This window comes from Borostomias antarcticus, assembly GCF_949987555.1.
Source record: "Borostomias antarcticus genome assembly, chromosome: 12".
Taxonomy (NCBI): domain Eukaryota; kingdom Metazoa; phylum Chordata; class Actinopteri; order Stomiiformes; family Stomiidae; genus Borostomias; species Borostomias antarcticus.
In genome coordinates this window covers 11,035,920-11,058,419 of record NC_140245.1, presented here as the reverse complement: position 1 = coordinate 11,058,419, position 22,500 = coordinate 11,035,920, and the positions used below count along the sequence as shown (strand labels likewise).

Here is a 22,500-nt window from a genome sequence, read left to right as displayed (position 1 = left end):
ATTTCCAACACAGCTATTGTTTACTTCCTGTGTTTACCGTCGCTCTGACGTCAAACAATGGAGACGAGCAATAAAAGACTGCGGTTATCATATCCACACGCAACCGCTGAAACCGGAATTGTCCAAAAACTTCACCCTGGACGGTTTCAAACAAACACGGTTTCAGGGGCGAAAGCGCGGTTGCATGTGGACGAACAGCAACCGTGAAGACAAATACACGGTTGCAAAAGTACACTGGCTCGTACACAGGGCCTCAGTGTCATACATGACACAAACACAACAAAAGTCATCCGCTAACAGAGATGCGAGTATGCCAGAGTGGCTGAGACCCCCTGGTAGCCCCCCCCCTCACGGTACCTGGCTGGTGCAGGCGCTCCACAGGTAGACGCAGGTCCCCAGGCCCACGCTCAGCACGTTGAGGGAGGACCAGTCCACCAGGTTCAGGTAGAAGTCGTCCTGCAGCTCCGGCGCGTCCAGCACCTTGAACGGAATCTTGGAGATCTTTCGTGTGGGTTTCCGCGGCGACCGTAACAGCTTCTGACTAGGGGGCGGGACGCCGAGGAACAGGGGGAGAGAGAGAGAGGGGGGGGGGGGGCGAGAGAGGGAGAGAGGGGGGGAGAGAGAGGGGAGAGAGGGGGGGAGAGGGGGAGGTGGTGAACAATTAGACAATAATTATGTCATGTCAAATCTAGAGGGTAATTTCCTAGAAACTAAAACGGAGGCAGGGGGGAGGGAGGCAGGGGAGGGAGGCAGCGGGGGAGGGAGGGAGGCAGGGGGGGAGGGAGGCAGCGGGGGAGGGAGGGAGGCAGGGGGGGAGGGAGGCAGGGGGGGAGGCAGGGAGGGAGGGAGGGAAGCAGGGGAGGGAGGCAGGGAGGGAGGGAGGTAGGGAGGCAGGGGAGGGAGGCAGGGAGGGAGGGAGGTAGGGAGGCAGGGAGGTAGGGAGGGAGGCAGCGGGGGAGGGAGGGAGGCAGGGGGGGAGGGAGGCAGGGGGGGAGGCAGGGAGGGAGGGAGGTAGGGAGGTAGGGAGCCAGGTGGGTAGGGGGGTAGGGAGGGAGGCAGGGAGGTAGGTAGGGAGGGAGTTAGGTAGGGAGGGAGGTAGGGAGGCAGGGAGGTAGGGAGGTAGGGAGGGAGGGAGGCAGGGAGGGAGGTAGGGAGGGAGGCAGGGGAGGGAGGGAGGCAGGGGAGGGAGGGAGGGAGGCAGGGGAGGGAGGCAGGGGAGGGAGGGAGGGAGGGAGGGAGGCAGGGGAGGGAGGGAGGCAGGGAGGGGTCACCTGTTGCTGCTGACCGGAGACAGCGAGTATGGAGACACCGTGTTACCGTCCTCAGGGAGAGACCGCTTGGCACTGACCGAATACTGCAAACACACACACACACACACAGAAAATGACACGGCACTAAAAACACTTTCATACAGTATTCATACTGATTATGTCATTAAACTACTACTACCTATATAACTGCTCTAGCTGTGCTGAGGTCCCTACACATTAGCCTACACCACGACTAGCTGTATGACAGCATAACAGCATGTAGCAGTAGCCTGGTCTATAACAGTATGTATCAGTAGCCTGGTCTATAACAGTATGCATCAGTAGCCTGGTCTATAACAGCATGTATCAGTAGCCTGGTCTATAACAGTATGTATCAGTAGCCTGGTCTATAACAGCATGTATCAGTAGCCTGGTCTATAACAGTATGTATCAGTAGCCTGGTCTATAACAGCATGTATCAGTAGCCTGGTCTATAACAGCATGTATCAGTAGCCTGGTCTATAACAGCATGCATCAGTAGCCTGGTCTATAACAGCATGTATCAGTAGCCTGGTCTATAACAGCATGTATCAGTAGCCTGGTCTATAACAGCGTGTAGCAGTAGCCTGGTCTATAACAGCATGTATGTAGCCGGTCTAAAACAGCATGTATGTAGCCGGTCTATAGCGGCGGTCTGGTTTATAACAGCATGTGTGTAGCCGGTTTATAACAGCATGTATGTAGCTGGTCTATAACAGCGTATATGTAGCCGGTCTATAACAGCATGCATGTAGCTGGTCTATAACAGCGTGTATGTAGCCGGTCTATAACAGCATGTATCAGTAGCCGGTCTATAACAGCATGTATGTAGCCGGTCTAAAACAGCATGTATGTAGCCGGTCTATAGCGGCGGTCTGGTTTATAACAGCATGTGTGTAGCCGGTTTATAACAGCATGTATGTAGCCGGTCTATAACAGCGTGTATGTAGCCGGTTTATAACAGTATGTATGTAGCCGGTCTATAACAGCGTATATGTAGCCGGTCTATAACAGCATGTATGTAGCCGGTCTATAACAGCATGTATGTAGCCGGTCTATAGAGGCGGTCTGGTCTATAACAGCATGTATGTAGCCGGTCTATAGCGGCGGTCTTTACGCTGAAGAGGCTCCTCTTGGCCGGGGTGGAGGGCTGCAGGCGGCGGTCCTCTGACTGGGGGTCCTGGACCTTCTCTATCCCCGCGCCCAGCAGCTCGTTCTTCAGCAGGGCGGAGTACGCCAGGCCGTCGGCTACGGGGGGGGGGGGGGGGGGGGGGGGGGGTGAAAGAGAGGGGAGGAGAGATAAAGAGAGGGGAGGAGAGATAAAGGAGAGAGAGAGACAGTAAACACTGAGTAACCAGCCTAGGACAACCCTAACCCACCAGAGCAAGCCTTCTCTGATGGGTGGAGGACAATGAGAAGGACACTGTGTGACTGTAACAAACATCTCAAGCCTGGGGAGATGAGGACAGACCCAGTCTTAAAGGACAATGCTCGTTTTTGACAACCTGGACCTTATTTACGACATATTATAAGACGTTTGACTCACCGAGATCACTTTGGTGTAGTTCGGAGGCATGTAGAAGAAATTTAAAATCCAGCGCGAGCCAGTATATCCATGTAACGGCGATGGTCGGGGCACCGGGAATGCAGTTTCTAAAAATCTATTTTCTGCCACGAAACGGTTGTTTTCATCAATCTGTCTTTATGAATCGCTAGTTGTGCTTACATAGAGGGTAGGCCTGTTGTGGTTTTTCACATGCCTCTGTAATATGATCTTTCGATCGAACTACACCAAAGTGATCTCGGTGAGTCAAACGTCTTATAATATGTCGTATAATAAGGTCCAGGTTGTCAAAAACGAGCATTGTCCTTTAAGCCCTGAACATGACTGTGATATGCTACCTGGGGCTGCTAGTGACTTTCACCATTCATACTTGAGCCGTTCATACTTGATCTAAAATACTAAATACTATAATCCTAATAAAATACCATAACAAATAATTCATGCCGAATACGAAGCTGGTTTTGGAAATAAAAAAGGTGCCCACAACCTTTGGTCGGAAAAAAATGTAGGCTGTCAGTCGACCAAGATTTTCTTTGGTTGAAGACAGACCTAACTATTTCACTCATGTTAAAATGATCAAAATATAATCTTTCCGTGAATTTGGGAACTTCCAGTGGCGCCTGAAACCTTAGACAGTCTTATGCGTCTTTCGCCAGACTGACCTACCCGGTAATGTAACGGCTTCAGTTCACAACACAGCCTTCCCAGAAGTTTCCGGGGAGTTATACCAGGCCTTGACACACTTCACAAAATCCCATTCATACATGCCTTCTAACAGGTCAATTCCCTAGAAGCTTGTATGTGCTGTGAATGTGCAGAGATGGTAGAAAGAGAGGAGAGCACAGGGGGGAGTTCACACCACAAAGAGGGAGACAGAGAGAGAGAGAGAGACAGAGAGAGAGAGAGAGAGAGAGAGAGGGAGACGGGGAGAGGGAGACGGGGAGAGGGAGACGGGGAGAGGGAGACGGGGAGAGGGAGAGGGAGAGGGAGAGAGGGAGAGAGAGAGAAAGAGGGAGAGAGAGACAGAGAGAGAGCAGGGCAGCCTATCAGACCTGAGCGACAGACTTACCTTTACTGCTATCTGTGGTTCCATCCTTGGTCTTCCTGTTCTGGTTGTGGGACTTCTCGTTCTCCTGAGACAACAACAACAACAACAACAACACAGTAATCAGCGGGCATTCTAATCAAAAGGAGAACTAGGATGCTTCTACTTCCACCATCCAAACCAGGAGATAGAAATAGAATAGATTGATAGAAAGACCATCTAGATACCAGGGAAATTAAGAACAAAGATGAGATCGTGAGATAATCTGCCTCTATAGGAGAGGAGGAATAATTCCCTGAAATGTTCAAAGCAGTGAACTACCCTTTAATCGAAAACCAATGCATTTGTCAAAGTTTTTATCCTGGAATCTCATGTAGAAAAGCAGGGTTTGTCTCCCGCTCGCTGACGATCTGAGGACATCCCAGGGTGCACTGCGGCACGACGGGACTCACGTTGATGCGGTGGAAGTTGACGCTCCAGTTGGCTCCGGCGCGGGAGGGGATGAAGCGGTCCCCGTGTTTACTGGGGGACGACAGGGGGGAGTTGGTTGGTGTCGCAGCTCGTATGCCCTCCATGGCCTTCTAAACGGGGGGGTGGGGGGGGGGTAGAGAGGGTGTTTAGACCAGGGAACCACACACAGGTGCGTGCGTGCGTGTACGTACACACACACACACACACACACACACACACACACACACAGTGTTTACCCCACAGTGTTTTTGAGGGCAAACAAGATGCAGTCAAAACATGTCTATCCTGTAACCATCTTAAAGAAATCTTTCAGCTTGTTAAAACTATAGGACTGAGTCATTGGCAGATGGAACACACCCTCTTCACACTCAGTAGCTGTCCCCAGTGGCCTCCCTCTCTGGGTGGGGCCAGTATCAGACTATTGTCAAGCTAATGAACAGATCTCAGAAACCCCATTCATTCTGCTCAATGTGATCCATCATCAACTGCCGTCATTGCGTGACACAGAGAAATCCATTCATTGACATTACTTTGTGTAAACCAACCAGTCTTGAGTTTTGACCTCTGGCTTCATACAGGATATCAACACAATACAGATGTGAAACAGAAAAACACACAAATTAGACAAATAAAGTCATGCTAAGGAATCTACCTACTGTACTGTATTACAAAAAAAAGTATTTGCACTCTTCTATATTTGGATTTCCATATTATTCTGGATTGTGTTGCTTTGTTGTTGTCCTGTGGGCTGGTCCTCCTGTATCAGACCTGCCAGCCTTGAGGAAAGTATTGGGAGAACCATCCCATTAAACGGCAATCTGGGGGTCCTCCCATGGAAGTATTCCTCCACCACAAAATTTTGAGCATTAAACTAGGGATGAGACACTCAATACTATGGCTTTCTCGATACAGGGTTCACAATAGTCATGATAGGCCTACGATATAAAAAATAAAAAAAACATGAAAAAGTGTGACTGAGTAAACAATAATCCTTATTGTGTGAGGGCTCTATGGCATTGGGGCATCTTATTGCCTTTACAGCATAGTGAGGAATGAACTAGAGTGAAGCGAACTAGGTTCTCTCAAGAGGGAGGTGTGGATGGCATTGCCTATGCACAGTTTAAACCAGTGTTGCCCTGTCTCCAAACTCTAAAGTCATCAATTAGCACTAGCTAGCTGGCTGATAAAACTGGCAATTAAAGTAATGAGTGCAACGCTGAATAATATGCTAAGATAAAGCCTTATCAGATAAATACACAAACCTTTAGCTAGCTAACTAGCAATTGGAAAAGCATAGCAAGCTGCTATGACAGCCAGGGATTGCTATGAAGATGGCAACATAAGTAGCCAAGTTGAAAGCCGAGACTAATGAAGAGCATAGCTCTGTATTTACATTAGCTGCAGCTACAGAGGCTAGCTGGCTATGCTAGGAGGTCAATTAGCTAGTTAGAATAAGGAGCGAGTGAGAGAGGAGGCAGGCGAGGCGTGTTGCAGCCCTAGCCTACTATTAAAAGTCACATTTTTACCATATTTTCCATGACTCGTGAACAAGCAAGTTACTGTAGCTAACATCACGTTAGGCGAACATTAACTTGGCTAACTCAATGGCTTGGCTAACTCAATTCGTTGCTGTCAGTTTCAGGGGCTTCTGTCATACCTCTCTCGTTACTGCCGATCTACGGAGCGGGAGCTCTCTCTTGAAATGACGCGGCTATCATTCACCCCCGCTTGTGAATATAATTATTGGAGTAAGGGAGAATGAATCCAGCGCTATGATTGGTCTTGTAATGGCAATGGACGGCACTTAATATAGCGCTTTTATCGAAAGTGTTTTACAATGGCTTCTCATTCACACACCAATGGCGGTAGCTGCCATGCAAGGTGCTAGTCTGCTCATTGGGAAAAATGTGGGGTTCAGTGTCTTTCCCAAGGACACTTCGACATGTGGACAGGAGGAGGTGGGATTCGAACCGCCGACTCTACGATCATTGGACGACCAGCTCTACCACTGAGCCACAGTCACTCCACAGAGCTACAGTATTGCGTACTTTTGAGTGACAAATCGTACTTGTGTACTTTGATGTACTACAACAGTACTACAACAATCCTCCCACCTAAGCACTTATTGTATTATATTATATTGCACTGTACTTTAGATTGTGATTCTTGCACTTTGCCTTCAGCACTAGATTATGCTCTTAGTCACTTGTTTTAGAAAGAAGATGCACTTGTGAGTTCTGGCAAGTAGTAGTACATTGGCTCTTCCTACGTTAAATGCAATTATTGTTAGTCGCTTTGGATAAAAGCGTCTGCTAAATGACTTTAATGTAATGTAATGATGTCAAAATGATTGCTACAGCTACACAAAATGTGTAAGTACGTTGGCAGGTCTGCTGTATGTCCTCTACACCCATGACTGTCTACCTGTCCATGCCTACTTATCCATGCCTACCTGTCCATGTCACCCTGTTTCTGTCACCCTATCTATGTCACCCTGTCCATGTCTACCTGCCCATCACACAAACACCATCATCAAGGCTGCAAACAACATGGCAGTCATGGGTCCTGATCTCTAACAACGATGAGTCAGCATGCAGGGGCGAGGTGTGAAATCGGACAGCCTGGTGTTCTGTCAACAAACTCATTCTTAACAACGAGAAGACTTAAGAGATTATGTTGGACTTTAGGCAAACAAGGAGAGCAAATCCTGGCCCCCTGTTCACCGACAGCGAGGCAGTGGAGAGTCAGATTTAGATTTCTGGGGGCACCAATCACAGACTCAACGCCTCCATTTTCTAAAGAAGCTGAGGAGAGGCAGTCAGACTACAGCAGAACCATCTTGTGAACCTTTACCAGTGCATGCACGGTGGAGATTTTACTGACGTACGGCATCACAGCATGGTACGCCAGCTGCACCAGGAAGGACCAGAAAGCTTTGCCGAAGGTCATCGACATGGCCCAAAATATCACCGAGACACAGCTGCCGGCAGTTGGGGACGTCTACCTCCAACATCATCTGCGACCCAACAGCTTTTTCCCCAAAGCCGACATGTTGTTGGACATGCCCCTTTCTTTGTTCTGCTTATTACTTATGGAACACGTTCATTCAGACACATTCCAGTATGTGCCTGGTGTACTGTATAATATAAAAAATATATAAAGATAAGTCTATAAAAAAAACATCCAAATGTTACAAAATAAATATATAATAAACTTTCAAATATAAAAGAGTCTTGACTACTGGTATAGTAGTTGATTGTATTTATAGTACTCGATTTGCAGAGAGTGTGTCAACACATCACAATGAAGATGGTTCGGAATTTAGCATGATAAGCCATGTTAAAAGGTTATTTATGATCATATACAATGGCCAATATCAAAGTTTCGTGAAACGGTGCACTCTCAAGATATAGCCAGTCGCCGCTAACACACTCAATGGGTCCAGAGGTGCATAGACAACATCCCTCAAAAACACCATAAAAACTTGTTTTCAAAGACAGGAAACTCACTGAGTGGTCACTGGTGTCCGCTGATGTTCTGACAAAAAAATCACCACAAAGTCTGCTTCAAATCGGGTTTTCTTTAGCATTTAGCATAGAACTATTTTCACTCGCAGTACATACGTTTGTAAACTTCCGCTTGAACTTTGGAAGGTCTTGACTGAGTTTGGAGGTTACCGTAGAAGAGGAGGAGCCGCGTCCGGGTGACACACAACAACAGCAGCAGCAGCAGCAGCAACAACGTCGGGAAGCCTAGGATTGCTTTGCAGCTGGTATTTCATTGATAGTGTTAGGAAGAAGTGTTTGTTGATAAAAATAAAAAAGTGACGTGGATACATCTAAATATATCTGGCTTGTTGTCAATACAAATCAATGGATATAATATGGTCAATAAAACCTGATCGGAAGCATATATTGTACCGATTTTTTGGCCAGAACATCAACGGACACCAGTGACCACTTGGTGAGTTTCCTGTCTTTGAAAAAGAGAGTTTAGGGTGTTTTTGAGGGATTTTGTCTATGGATGCATTGAGTGTGTTAGCGCGAAGGCCTATATCTCCAGAGTGCACCATTTGACGACACTTTGATATTGGCCGTTGTATATGAACTTAAATAGCCTTATAACATGGCTTATAATGCTAAATTCCGAACCTGTCCTTTAATATTGTTTTAAATTCAAGGGGTGCCATGTTGTGTTGTTGTCTTGCACAGCAGTACATTGACAATATAGTAGCCTTGCGTCACCAGTATCTCCTCGGGGAGAAGAGCCTGGTGTTTATTTACTTCACTGCCTTAAGCCGGCCCCTTCTTCCGGCTCGAGCCTGTAGAGCCCGCCTCCTACTTCTGCTTGCTTTATTTTTCCTTAACCGGTAACTTAACGCAACTTCTCCTCGCATCTTCTTTTACAATTTTCGTCGGTGTTATGCCTGGTGATGCCATCGCGAATGTTATCTACTCGAAACTTCACCATGTGCAGTCTTCAGTAAAAACATTACAGACCGGAAGATTATGCGATGCGTCATCCTAGGTGCTTCCCCTCTAGACCGCTGCGAAAGAGACTGGCCCCAGACTAGAAAGAGACAGGCCCCAGACTAGAAAGTGACAGACCCCAGACTAGAAAGAGACAGGCCCCAGACTAGAAAGAGACCGGACCCAGACTAGAAAGAGACCGGCCCCAGACTAGAAAGAGACCGGCCCCAGACTAGAAAGAGACAGGCCCCAGACTAGAAAGAGACCGGCCCCAGACTAGAAAGAGACCGGCCCCAGACTAGAAAGAGACAGGCTCCAGACTAGAAAGAGACCGGACCCAGACTAGAAAGAGACCGGACCCAGACTAGAAAGAGAGCGGCCCCAGACTAGAAAGAGAGCGGCCCCAGACTAGAAAGAGACCGGACCCAGACTAGAAAGAGAGCGGCCCCAGACTAGAAAGAGACAGGCTCCAGACTAGAAAGAGACCGGACCCAGACTAGAAAGAGAGCGGCCCCAGACTAGAAAGAGAGCGGCCCCAGTATAGAAAGAGAGCGGACCCAGACTAGAAAGAGACAGACCCCAGACTAGAAAGAGACTGGCCCCAGACTAGAAAGAGACCGGCCCCAGACTAGAAAGAGACAGGCCCCAGACTAGAAAGAGACCGGCCCCAGACTAGAAAGAGACTGGCCCCAGACTAGAAAGAGACCGGACCCAGACTAGAAAGAGACCGGCCCCAGACTAGAAAGAGACAGGCCCCAGACTAGAAAGAGACAGGCCCCAGACTAGAAAGAGACCGGCCCCAGACTAGAAAGAGACTGGCCCCAGACTAACAATACAAATGTTCTCCTTCTCTGCTTCTGGTGCTGTAACAGTGCTCTTTCCCCCCATGGATCAATAAGGGCCCTACTATTAATACTACTACAGTGATAGTGATACAGCCGCAGGCATCAACTTACTATGGGGCTGGCGTTCTCATTCTGGATGTTGATCTGCCTGAGCAGCCTACACTCATAGTCCTGGTCCATGACTGGGAGACAGAGACAGATAGAGAGGAGAGAGACAGACATAGATAAGATACAGACAACACGTGGAAGTCAGTGACATTATCCAGATGGTACAATTTGCAAGGGAGACCACATATTATATAAAGTATCTCTAGAGGTACGTTGAGAATACGTTACTACTGCCTTGTCAATTCAATATACATGAAACCACAGCCAATGTTAGATATGGGAGTCAGCTATGTGGGTTCGTTAGAGCAACAATCTGGTCGATGAAGACACATCAACAGGATCACCGTTTGGCTAACCGCTAGTTAGTTAGCGGTTAGCCAAACGGTGATCCTGTTGATGTATACAGATAAATTATCTTAAAGGTCCAACAACTAACTAGCTAGCTATCTCCTAAAGGTCCAACAACTAACTAGCTAGCTATCTAACTCCAAAGCCAAAGGCAAACGTAGATGGTGGAAGCTAACTAACTAACGTTAGAGAGTCAGAGCACCAATGTCATGTCAGGTTCAGGCTATTCCCTGTAAATGAAATGTCATTCAACGTCCAATGTTTCATGTTAAAGCCAAATCAATTCACATTGGCGGGATCGCACTCTCATAACTTACATCTGCTTGTAATAGGACGCAAGTAACGGTATTTCCAAGGTTTTAATAAAATTCATTAGAACCGCCCCTTCCAGCAAATAGACGAAGCCCGAGCCGTTGTCTAGCATGCCTGGCTAGCTAGCTAACGTTAGCAGGCTAGCTACATTGTTTATGCAAAACGCATCACACATACATTGCATTTGACTTGTTTGGCAAATGATTGTGTTCTATGATGACCTACCGTGTAACACTCCGTGATGTGCAGTCAGTTAACGTTGCTATTTGTTTACTGATTGAGATTTCAATCCGAAAATGTTTGTTTCTGTATTCTCCGGTTGAGCAGAGCGACAAATGTTTTCATCGGACGCCTATTAGCGACTCGCAAAGGAGCATGGGAAGAGGTGACGTCGCTGTTTTTGAATCACACATTTTGCGTTGTCAAGGGAACGTTGGGTAGACGACTGCCACAATGTAACCCCAAATGCCAAAACACTTGGCCAGATGCATTGTTCTTAAAAGAGTAGCAAAGGGAAAATGCATTTTTAGCCCTGTTTTAAGGTTACTTATGATCATATACAATGGTTCAGATCAAAACGTTGACAAAACTAGCACTTCTGAGAAGGTCTGATAATTGCTCTACCACCGTTTTGGTCATACAATGGATGTGGGTGGGCACCTTGAAAAATCTTTCAAAAACATGTTAAACAGCTATAGTCTCCGTAACACTCATATTACATTATTGTTTTCAACATTTTAATATGTTTGAAAGTTAGCAATAGACAGTGTTTGACATTTCCCACTACAGCAGTCGAGCAACGAGTTCTGCTAGATAGTGATGGGCAAAAATAAACTAACTAATCTATTTGAACGACTCTTTTTAGTGTCCGATATGTACCGAACGGTCTGTCGAACGTCTACTGCTACTACGAGTACTAACCCCACCCCCCTCCCTTGACATACAGGTCATGCACACACAGTTCCAGCTTTGACAGAATTGACACAAACAATAGTGTAGGTTGCTATGGGATCAGCTTCTATGTAGTGTGTGTGTGCGTTTGCGTGTGTGTGTGTGCGTTATCAGTATGTGTGGCAGAGTTTGAGTAAATGGTTGAACTATCTCCTGTGCTAAACTGAATTGCTGCTAGCTTCATAAACATAATTGCACACACAGCAGAATGACGAACATTTTCTTTATTATTGATGTAAATACACATGTTGACTGGTAAAGCATACATTCTTTGCACACATGTTTTGTGGGGTCAGCTGTCAAAGGTGCGTGGACAGGACTGGCACAAAAAAGGTATCAAAACTTGAAAGGTTCGAAAGGTTCAGTATAGTTAGATGTATCAACTTGAAGGAACCAAATCTTGCTGGAAGACCCATGATCTCTGACGGAGACCCAGCTTTCTGACACTGGGCCCTACATTGCGCGCCAAAATTCTTTGGTAGTCTTCAGATTTCATGATGCCATGCACACAGTCAAGGCATCCGGTGCCAGAAGCAGCAAAGCCACCCCAAAACATCTGTGAACCTCCACCATGTTTGACTCTAGGGATTGTGTTCTTTTCTTTGAAAGCCTAATTTCATACACAGTACAATGATGTGCTTTACCAAAAAGCTCTAATTTTGTCTCTAGTTTGGTGATTTTTCATGCATGGGAAGTCAGACTTCCTTGGAAGAAGAAGAAGATTCAGATTCAGAAAATCGGCAAATTCAAGAGAGTTCTCTCAGCTGAGGCTGCCCGGCCCCTAAAGGCCTGTTTTTTCTGGGTAGCTTTGTACCCATTACTGACTCTGCTGAATACTGGATAGGGTGAGCAAGTTACCATAGCTATGCTGATGACACCCAGCTCTACATTTCTGTGACACCCCTCGACTACAGCTCAGTTGACCATTTGACAGAATGTATTGCTGACATAAATGTGTGGATGTCACAGAATTCCCTCCAGTTAATCCAGGATAAAACTGAAATATTGATCATTGGTGAAAAAGGTTAAAGAGAGAGACTATCAATGCTCTTAAAAACACTGTCACTAAATACGAAATACCAGGCAAGAAACGTGCGTGTCGCACTGGACTCTGATCTTAGCTTTAAGGCCCATATAAAGAATGTAACAAGGACCTCATTCTATCACCAAAGAAACATTGACAAGGTAAAACTTTTCTTTTCCCAGACTGATACTGAAAGACTAATGCATGCTTTTATTACTAGCAGGCTGAACTATTATAACACTCTCCTGTCTGGCCTACCAAAAAAAGCGATTAGTCAACTCCAACTGATTCAAAATGCTGCAGCACATGTTCTTACAAAGACCAGAAGGAGGGCTCACATCACACCAGTTTAAAATAACTGCACTGGTTACCTGTCAGTTTTAGAATAGATTTCAAGATTATTTTATTAGCCTACAAGTCATTACATAATCAAGCACCAAAATGCATATCAGATATCATCATCAGGTCGTCCCCAGACGGTCGTCCATTCACCTGGGCCCGTATTTCAATCAAAACATTTCATCTCAGAATGATCCACATTTTGTAATCCCTTTTCTTGCTATCCCAGATCAAATTGATCTTGTAGGTTTTGTCCTGGTTTTTCAAAGAATTTCCATATAGGATCATTCTGATCCAGATACCGAGTGTGCCCATAGCTAGCAACAAGCCAGGGTGCGCACGCCGACGTTATTGACACAGAACTCTGTACTGCACAAAACATAAATATTTTAACCTGCACTAACTAGTCAGATACATGCCAGGGAAGCCAGGAATTGGGCTAAACATGAAATCAGTGTCTTTATCCTTTAACTTCATTTCTGGAAGAAAATGTGGACAAATAGCCTACCTTGAGTCAATTGTGTTGTTTTTTCTAGAAAATAGTGGGTTGTCTTAACCATAACCTACAGTACAAAAGCGCAACAGAACCCAGGCAGAAGGCCTTAACATCAGTTAAGATTCTTTGTCTTGGCTTCACGGCACTCTGAAACGTTAGAATTGAGTTATGGTACTCTGCCTTTCTTTTGCTGTGCATCATATACTGTATTATATTAATGTTCATATTACATTAAGCGTAATTGTGCCATGATTGCTAGACTTTATGTAGCCTACATGTTATCATTATTATCATATAGGCTACTGATTCAAGCGTCAAGATGGCTGGATCTGGGTGAGGAAAGAAACTGAGAGAGCAGAGAAACATCTCTCTAGCCGAGGAGCAGATTAAACTGAACCTGCTTCAACAGAGGGAAACAGAACTTTGCATTCGCCTCTTAGAAGAGAGGCTGAAAGATGATGGCATTTTGGATGAAGATGTGTGACATTCTTGTACTTGCACCCACCTATTTTTCTGAGGGCTTGGAGTTTTATTTTGTTAATTGAAAATATTTTATTTTATTGGTTAATTATTTAATTTAGAATGAATATTGTTTTTGCATGGTCTGGGCTAGGCTGCTTTAACATGCAATCATTGAATAAAAGATTGATTCAATATGTGTCCTGTATCCTACACCCTACATGTCTCTACATCCAGCTTGAATCCATGCTTGATCCACCCTTTCAGTGGGATCAGGATTATCCTGATTTATCATCAAAACTATCCTAATCTCCACCTTAAAATTTTACCCAAGAACAACATTTGATCAGGATTCTGTGTAGGATTGGATTACCAAATCCATATCCCAATTTAGGAGGATCAGGATCACATATCCTGGTCTGAAATACCCAATTTTGAGATGTAATCCTATCCGGATCATTCTGATCCAGATTGCATGTTTTGAAATACTGGGCCCTGGGCGATCTCACCGGTGGCCTCCACTCCCGCATTCCCTCTTGATTATGTCCACGAATGTCTTAGTAGGACGTGTCCGCACCATGGAGATGGCTCCCATAACACCAGCTTGCTGGCCGGAAGCTCACGGTATCTGTAGCAGTGCCAGGTCAGCCTCATTCTCCTTGCTGCTATCTTCCCACTCACCCTTGGCCTCTCTCCGTACAGATCTTCAATACTGACATGCGCGTTATGATTTATGTCCAGTGATGCATGTAGCATTCTGGTGTAGCATCCGTCCAGCGACCTCTGCAGGGAGTGGCTGAGGGTCCAGCACTCACAGCCATACAGGAGAACGGCCTCCACAGTGGCGTTGAAGAAGTAGAGCTTAGTTTCACGGGGAAGGTTGGAGTTCCACACGTTGCTCATGCCGTTTAGAGTTCTCCACATGAATGCCTTCCTCACTTTCAGGTACTGCTCCTTTTTACCTTTTTAACACTGCTTTTACCACGTAGCTTTACTTGTTTTAATATCTTAGTGTTCTTAATTCACACTCTGTTTTTATATATTTTTTAATCTATTTTACACTTTTAATTTTTCATGATTTTACTTGTATTGTTTCTTTTAAATCTGTTGTCATTGTTTTTATATAATTTATGTTTTTATCCTTCTCCTTTTATGTAAAGCACTATGTGCTACATTGATTTGTATGAATGGTGCTATTCTGTAGGCTATAAATACCTATAGGCTATAAATTAAATGACATTGGCCGGGTTTCCCGATAAAGAACCTTCTTAAGGAACCCTTCTTAAAAAACCCTTTGCATGGGAGTTAAGAAGTAGACTACTTTGGAGTTAAGTGCTTCTTAACTCATTTAAGTGCTACTTAACTCGTTCGGGAAACCCGGCCATTGACATTGACGCTGGCCAGAGGAGAGGAGAGGTCTTGCATTGTACCTGTACTGTCCATCTCTTATGCATTTTATGAGGTGCAGTTGCATTGAATTGTCTTATAGCATTATCTTCTTACAAAAACAGTTGTGCTGTTTGTTCAAGTGAACGGTTTACTGGATATCCAATACACTTTAGTTTGAGTTTCTCCTCTGTGGCTTTTTGTGTGGGTATTCTGGTCACCGGCCATGCCCTTTTATGGAGCTGTGGGGCGGTTACATATGCAAACTCGAGCCCGCGTGGACTGAGATTGGTTCATCTTCTGGGAACCATTTGGGAACGCTTTGTCCATCAGGTGGAGGCTGGTCTTAGGATTTTTCTTAAGAAAATATTAAAAGGGGTTATGTGCTATTTTGGACATTTAGCCCTATATGTGGTCTGTCTGCCATGAACCTGAAACATAGAGACCATAATTTCACAGATGGTTCCAGTATTGAGCAAGCTGCGGTTTTTATGCAGGCTCTCACTGGGCTACAATGGAAGTCAATGGGGCATATGTAACTGTGTTGAAAAACTATGATAAATGTGCTTTTCTGAGACAGGAAGCACAGGGTGTAATCTTACTGGTCTCAATATGCTCTCCTGTGAAATGTATCACAATCTGAATGTTTTTACATGTTCGGCATTGCTTGAACATAAGCATTCCCCTGGCGCTTATTTTCAATACTCCCATGGAGGACTGCAGTCTCATGCCACGAAAATTATTTTGGGCGTCTTGCCAAGGCCAATTCATAAACTAATAGCAAGTAAAAGTGAATATTGAACTATAAATAAATTATCTCATTGAGCTTTAAAGACGCAATAAAATAAAAAACTTTTTTTTTTTTCTTCCATTTTGGATCACATCCTTGGTCATAGTGTGTACCTATTCAACAATGTATGCCAAATATGTTTCTAAATTTCAGTTAAGTTGTAAACGTATATCAAATCCTATGATTTTTTTCTTCCTGTAAAACAAAATCTCCTGAGTGCTTGTGTCAGCGATGCAAGATCAATGCATGCCAGAGATACGTATATAAGGATATAGAAAAGGGTGACCGGACTATTCCAAACGGCGAATTTCAAATCTGACGCTCACCATGCATTCCTGTAGATGTCTTTTGTCATGTCGGGGCCTTGTTGGGTCGTTTATAGGTGAAATAACCACTGTTATAGCCTATTTTTCACTCACTGTTCCTTCGTTTCGGGGTTTTCTGCTTCTCCTTCTACGCTCTCTTGGAAATAGCGTGCGCTCTGTGCGATACGTCACAGTGCTGCCACCAATCGGTTGATTTTCTCTGTCAGAAAACTGCCCCATGATCCGCGGGTCATCTCTTCCTCCAGTGCTTTTATATTTGCTGCCTGAGAGCGTGATGTTAAACTTAAGACGGACCAAACCATTTGTGCATTGGGTTACAGGGAGGGGACGTGGATCTGTTCTTGACCACTATGTCCAGGAAAATAAACAATATAAAATATAACAAGCTTTTATGTGACTTACAAATACTAATAAATAATATTAAGTCTTCAAGGATATTTATTTTTGACAAAATATTCCAGCAGATTATTTCAAGGTTAGAGGGTCAGTTTGCCCCCCCCCCTGATCTTGGGCCCGGGGACAACTGTCCCCTTTGTCCCCCGCTATCGGCGGCCCTGGCCATTGACATGGTTTCATTTCAGGAACTAAAAAAAAAGGATGGTTCAGACCCTGTACATGTTTAGTTTGTCCTATGCAGGCCTCCATGGTCCACTGGGGAAGCCCCTGTCCTATTGAGAGCCAGCTTTCACTCAGTGTTGCAGAGCTGGAGAGGAATCTTTGGACGCCAATTGTTTGCCGATAGACAGTTTATCCTTCCTTCCCACAATGCTGCCTATTTACAACGATGTTTTCCAATCTTGTGCACATAGAAAGGCACACAAATCGTAATGCAAACAGTATACGCGCTCACACACACACGTGCGCAAGCTCACACACGCGCGCACGCTCACACACGCACACACACACACAATAGCACTATTGATTTAAATACAGATTGTTTCCTCTTTCCCTTTATTATTCTCTCTCTCTCTCTCTCTCTCTCACTCCCTGGAACTCATGCGACTATTAAACCAGCTAATGAGATTCCTTGCGTCAATAATTTAGCAGGGTGTGTTACAGAGAAAGGTCTAGGCTGGAGACCAGCAGATAGAGACAGTCATTACACACACACACACACACACACACACACACACACACACACACACACACACACACACACACACACACACACACACACACACACACACGTTCAGGCATGGTTGAGCTCTCTCAGTATGCACGGCATTTTTCAAACCCGAAAATTTTGCTAACACTGTTGCTGTCTTTGTGGCTGTTGCTGCCACTGAAAATGATACACCTCGTTATTTAAGCACATACTTTATGTTGATGATTCACTGTCATTTTTTTCAGGATGCGTGACCAGCTCACAAATCATTCTCTTTTGAGAAACAAGAGACCAGAAAGCCTGTATGTGGAGCTGAGGGACAAGGAGAACAGTGCTTCCCAGGAGAAGGCAGGCTGGATTATCTGGGTGGGCAGCGATGTGAACTGGGGCAGTGGGATGAGGTATTTATAGCAGTGCAACATTTGGTTCCTGGGAATAAGGTAAAACTGAGTAACTTAACAGAGCAGATAACACTGTAGGCTACAACTGTCTTCCTGGATATTGGGGAATGAGAATTACTAGGAAACATTACATTACAGATGAATGTACAAAGACAGGAAACATACAACTGTTCATGAGTAATAACTCATTCTGACTATACAGACCATCTTTTCCTGCGAAACATAATATCACTCACTCTGAATGTTGATGTCTCTTTAAAAAAAGTATTTTATTAGAAATAAAAACCAGGGTTCACAGACTCAGTGAAATGTCCATAAGGAAAACGATCATAAGGTTTACCCACATGAAACACTCTTCATGTGCTGGGACTCAAATGTGCACATCAACAGAAACATTCATTACAGGCCTAATGGGCAAATCATTCTTATTACTAGATGAACATTCTGAAGACTATCAATCTTGGCCTTGTTACAGTGTTGCAGAGTACAGAGATATGGTACTGGGGCAATGATAGGCTGGGGAGAAAGTTACTTAAAAGGAAGATGTTACTGTTGCATTCAATATCAATATCACTGCTCCAGTATTCACAAATTAGGACTTCAGTCAAAGTGCAACATTAGAAATGTGATCAATAGATCAATGATGGATTGGAGCAAATGACCCTTAATAATTAGGCATTACCCTTAATAATTGGGTATATGCCAAATATACTTTATGAAATAGATTTTTTAAAGGAATGGGTTATTTGTATATTATGGCATGAAAATATAACATTCTAAGGAAAATACTAACAATCTAGTCTAGGCTAGTTGGTCGTGAAGGCTATTTGAATGTCAAAAACAAGCGGCAAATGCCACAGAATAGATACTACAGTATGAAATGTGCAAAAGTATCTAAAACGACAACAAATCTGTCTGTTAAATGGACTAATCCCTAGATAATTAAAAGTTTTTACTCAACATTTGTGTGAGACAACTTGATTCTAAGGAACTTAACTGTATGGCTCAACATTGCAGAGTGATACAGGAAGTGACATCTATGAACAGGAAGTGGGATTGATAGTAAAACATATCTCCTCTCAGAGTAGAAAGGGATCCAGAAATCTACAACCTCTTCACACTGAGTACATTCGTCATACTGTACACTCATCTTATAATAGCAGAGGTCACAAATCCCCCAAAGACTGAAGCTACAGTTACTATAATATTCAGTTTTTGCTTTTTGATGTTATTGCTGTGGTGAAACAACTTGTAGCTCTGTAGGACCAGGGCCTGTGATAGGTGCTTCCAGTCGTCACATTGTCTAAGAATACAGCACGCTTGAATAGAATCTATCGTATAAAAGAACAACAATAATATCTACAATGATTGGGCCTGGGGTACATCACCCTGACAAACCCACATGTGAATTTACAGGCATAAAACAGTATACACACAAACATAATGTCAATAAAAGCAGAATTAACAGAGAGGGAGAGGGGAGAGAGACGACAGAGAGAGAGAGAGAGAGAGAGAGAGAGAGAGGGAGAGAGAGAGAGAGAGAGAGAGAGAGGGACAGAGAGAGAGGGACAGAGAGAGAGAGAGGGACAGAGAGAGAGAGGGACAGAGAGAGAGGGACAGAGAGAGAGAGGGACAGAGAGAGAGAGAGAGAGAGAGAGAGAGGGACAGAGAGAGAGAGAGAGAGAGGGACAGAGAGAGAGAGAGAGAGAGAGAGGGAGAGAGAGAGGACAGAGAGAGAGAGAGGGACAGAGAGAGAGAGGGACAGAGAGAGAGAGGGACAGAGAGGGGGGGGGCGGGGGAGACATTACAGTAGTTCACAGATGACTGCCATCATACAACCATGGATGACTGACACCAACAACAACAAAGTTATCCAGTCGAATGTTGACAGGAGTAGAACAATAGAGAATGGGAGGGACAGAGGCTGAAGAGCCCCATGAGAGGTATGACTGTACAGCAGTAGGGGTACTGAGCATGTGGGGAGGTTCTCAGAGTGGCGGGGGAGGAAGACGTGGAGAGATGGAAAGAAGGTTTATAAACCTGGCGTCAGTACAGAGGATCATCAGATGAAGGCTCATAGGGGATGACTACAAAGGGATTTGCGGTCATGCTGGTTGATGAAGCTGCCTACAGTAGTGAGACCTGAACACACCTGAAGGTTGACCGGCTGAGGTGGGCATAGGCAGGGGGAGGCTGCTAGCTACATGCTAAGTGTCTTTAGGCAGGAGCTGCAGACCGCTGCTGACCTGGAAGCGGGTCTCCTCAGATATCCCATACTGCTCCAAGGGGTCCTGGATGGAAGACGATGAGATTTTATTAACCTTCATTCGGACAATTAAGAACTATTTCTTATTTGTAATGACGACCTGTGCAGAAAAAAAGACAATACAGTAGAATAGGCTACGACACAAAGTCATCAAACACAGAACAACATATACAGAGTGAATCGATTAGTTCCAGAAAGTCTGTCAAACGCATTAATGGAGACTGCAGGTTCATGACAATGATAGAATCAGACAGGAGTGAGCACAGACCAGATAGATAGAATAGACTAGATAAAACAACCCATTGAGCAGTTCCAAACTACTCTCCAAAATGGAAGTGTCTGATCCTGCAGCAGAACGACCGGCCGTGGTCACATGGTGTTCCCTGTAGTGCCTGGGAGAACAAATGACCGGCCGTGGTCACATGGTGTTCTCTGTGGTACCGGCTGTCGTCACGTGGTGTTCCCTGTGGTGCCTGGGAGAACAGGGTGTGTTCTGGGAGAACAGGGTAGTCTCACCTTGCCCGTCAGCCGGTGGATTTCAGTACGGTAGAAGATCAGGTTCTTCCTCATGAACTCATAACTGGAAGAGACAAGATGAATGACATACAGTAGGAGAACTGGATACGCTGCAGCAAACAACACAGCTGTCCCAGAGAGCAACAGGATGGAAGCATGTCATTCACCTCTATTCAATTACAGCACACAAATAGAGTTCAGGTTCCAGTGGGACTGGATCAAAAGCCTGCCCTCTGTGGTTCTTTAACAGGAACCGGTGTAACAGGACAGATTAACCCCCCCCCCCCCGGGGGTTAAAGTGTCCTAGGACAGATTATCCTAGGACAGACTATACCCCCACACTCAGACTGGCCAGGGGTTAAAATGTCCTAGGACAGACTAACTACCGGGGGTTAAAGACTCCTAGGACACTTCAGCCCCTGGGTAGAGTTAATCCTAGTCCAGGGACACTTTAACCCCGGGGTTAATCTGTCCTAGGACACTTTAACCCCGGGGTTATTCTGTCCTAGGACACTTTAACTCCTGGGGTTAAAGCGTCGGGGGGGTTAATCTGTCCTGTTACACCGGGTTTGGTGACCACAGACGACACATCAACCAGAGCATGTCTACCAACCTGGCCTTGATGATGGAGTCTATCCACTCCAGACATTGCTCCTGGGTGTCACACTCAAACAGGTACTTTCTCTCCGCTTCGTCTAGGAATGCTGGGAGAATAAAGATTCGTAATAGAATGGGAGTTTGCAATCTTTACACAGCTGTAACCAGTTTTTTTTTTTTTTTTATGTGCTTGTGTATAACTCGGGTTAGAAAAACAATGTGTCACTCCAACGTGTGATGAATGTAAACGGTCCCTTCCTTCCCCAGCACAGAGCTGAGTGTCCTGGAGACATCACCGTGACGACTCACCGATAGAAAAGACGTGGTTGTCCTCTCTCTCCACCCGGCACTCTTCCAGCAGAAGGGCTCCCAGCGGCTGGCAAGGAAATCAAAATCACAATAATGTGTTTCCTGCAAGCAGGTGGGAGATTTATGGTCTTCAGGCAAATAAGGTTGTATCAGGATACACGCTCTTAACATTACCTCTTCCTCATCAATGCGAAAGTAGAACAGGAAATTGACCACCAACTTCACCAGTCTCTTCTTTACAACTAACAGATGGGGGAAAAACAAGAGAAAATATATCAAACCGATTTGACATCACAGCTGACAGAGCACCTCTGTTGCAAGTTAATACAATTTTTAATACAACTTTTATTGACAGATCTTGTCAGAATGACTGTGAACCCTGATTCTACGTCTAAGGTCAGAGTGCAGCAGAATGTGGCTGTGGTATTTCTGGTGTTATCAAGAACACATACCATCTCCTTTCTTTGGTCCTCGCATTCCCAGCTCGGCTGCCCTTTCTGAAGGCTGGCGGCTCAACGAGACAAGTTCCTTCTCGTTGTAACGCATCCTCGGGCAATATACAATATCTACCGACGCAGCACGGCGATGACAGGAGGAAACTTGGCTGGCTAGCTAGCTGGCTGAAGCATTTCCCGTCGCCGTAACGTTACCTGACATATTAGACTTAACTGGTAGCTTTGAGAATAATCGGTAGCTCAACGAAATTGAACGCGATCACTTTCCACGACAGACTACCCGAGTTTCTTGACATATGTTGGACCGCGGTGGGTCATCGCAGCGGTCAAGCAAGCTCAGGGAGGTCGAGGTTTTCCATTCTGACTAGCTGGCTACGCCCCCACAAAAAGGGAACACTTCAAATTTGACTACAGCTTAGCTTCCGTAGTACGTTGGCCAAACGAGGACAGTGGCCAAGTTAGAAAACATTTATTTTGAGGAGTTATGAAGACTTGTTATCTGATTCCTGTACATTTAATCCGTTTAATAAGAAGTGGTAAAATCGAAATAGTTAGGGATAAAGAATAAAGCTAAACCAAAATGAATCACATTTTTAATAAAGTTATACAAAACCGGAAGAGGAAGCTCA

General features: G+C 45.0%; 3 protein-coding genes across 3 annotated transcripts in view; 1 reads left to right on the top strand and 2 right to left on the bottom strand.

The window, feature by feature from the left end:
• The window catches only part of LOC311316039 (fizzy-related protein homolog), a 20,420-nt gene extending 9,628 nt beyond the window's left edge, over positions 1-10,792 (bottom strand). Inside the window, exons 1-7 of the mRNA XM_084446779.1 lie at positions 10,677-10,792; positions 9,795-9,865; positions 4,351-4,479; positions 3,923-3,986; positions 2,407-2,537; positions 1,272-1,354; positions 358-541 (exon numbers count right to left, since the gene is read on the bottom strand). Of these exons, the coding sequence (XP_084302905.1) occupies positions 358-541; positions 1,272-1,354; positions 2,407-2,537; positions 3,923-3,986; positions 4,351-4,479; positions 9,795-9,863 (660 nt within the window). The 5' untranslated portion in view covers positions 9,864-9,865; positions 10,677-10,792. The remainder of the gene's footprint in view (positions 1-357; positions 542-1,271; positions 1,355-2,406; positions 2,538-3,922; positions 3,987-4,350; positions 4,480-9,794; positions 9,866-10,676) is intronic.
• An 8,726-nt stretch (positions 10,793-19,518) lies between these two features.
• On the bottom strand, positions 19,519-22,220 carry plekhj1 (pleckstrin homology domain containing, family J member 1). Its single transcript, XM_084446678.1, has 6 exons — positions 21,869-22,220; positions 21,591-21,658; positions 21,417-21,483; positions 21,124-21,214; positions 20,511-20,574; positions 19,519-20,019 (listed from the first exon to the last, which is right to left on the bottom strand). Exons 1-6 carry the CDS (start codon positions 21,960-21,962, stop codon positions 19,936-19,938), a joined length of 468 nt encoding a protein of 155 aa, XP_084302804.1. The 5' UTR covers positions 21,963-22,220; the 3' UTR covers positions 19,519-19,935.
• A 219-nt stretch (positions 22,221-22,439) lies between these two features.
• sf3a2 (splicing factor 3a, subunit 2) overlaps positions 22,440-22,500 on the top strand; it is a 4,806-nt gene continuing 4,745 nt past the window's right edge. The window contains exon 1 of the mRNA XM_084447373.1: positions 22,440-22,500. This exon is cut by the window's right edge and continues 62 nt beyond it. The gene's annotated coding sequence lies outside the window, so the exon portion shown is untranslated.

Excerpts from the sequence above, each read along its gene's own strand:
- plekhj1 (XM_084446678.1), bottom strand. The coding sequence starts at position 21,962 with ATGCGTTACAACGAGAAGGAACTTGTCTCGTTGAGCCGCCAGCCTTCA. Across the intron at positions 21,659-21,868 it reads AGGACCAAAGAAAGGAGATG|TTGTAAAGAAGAGACTGGTG; the intron begins GTATGTGTTCTT and ends CCCATCTGTTAG. Across the intron at positions 21,215-21,416 it reads CAACCACGTCTTTTCTATCG|CATTCCTAGACGAAGCGGAG; the intron begins GTGAGTCGTCAC and ends TTATTCTCCCAG.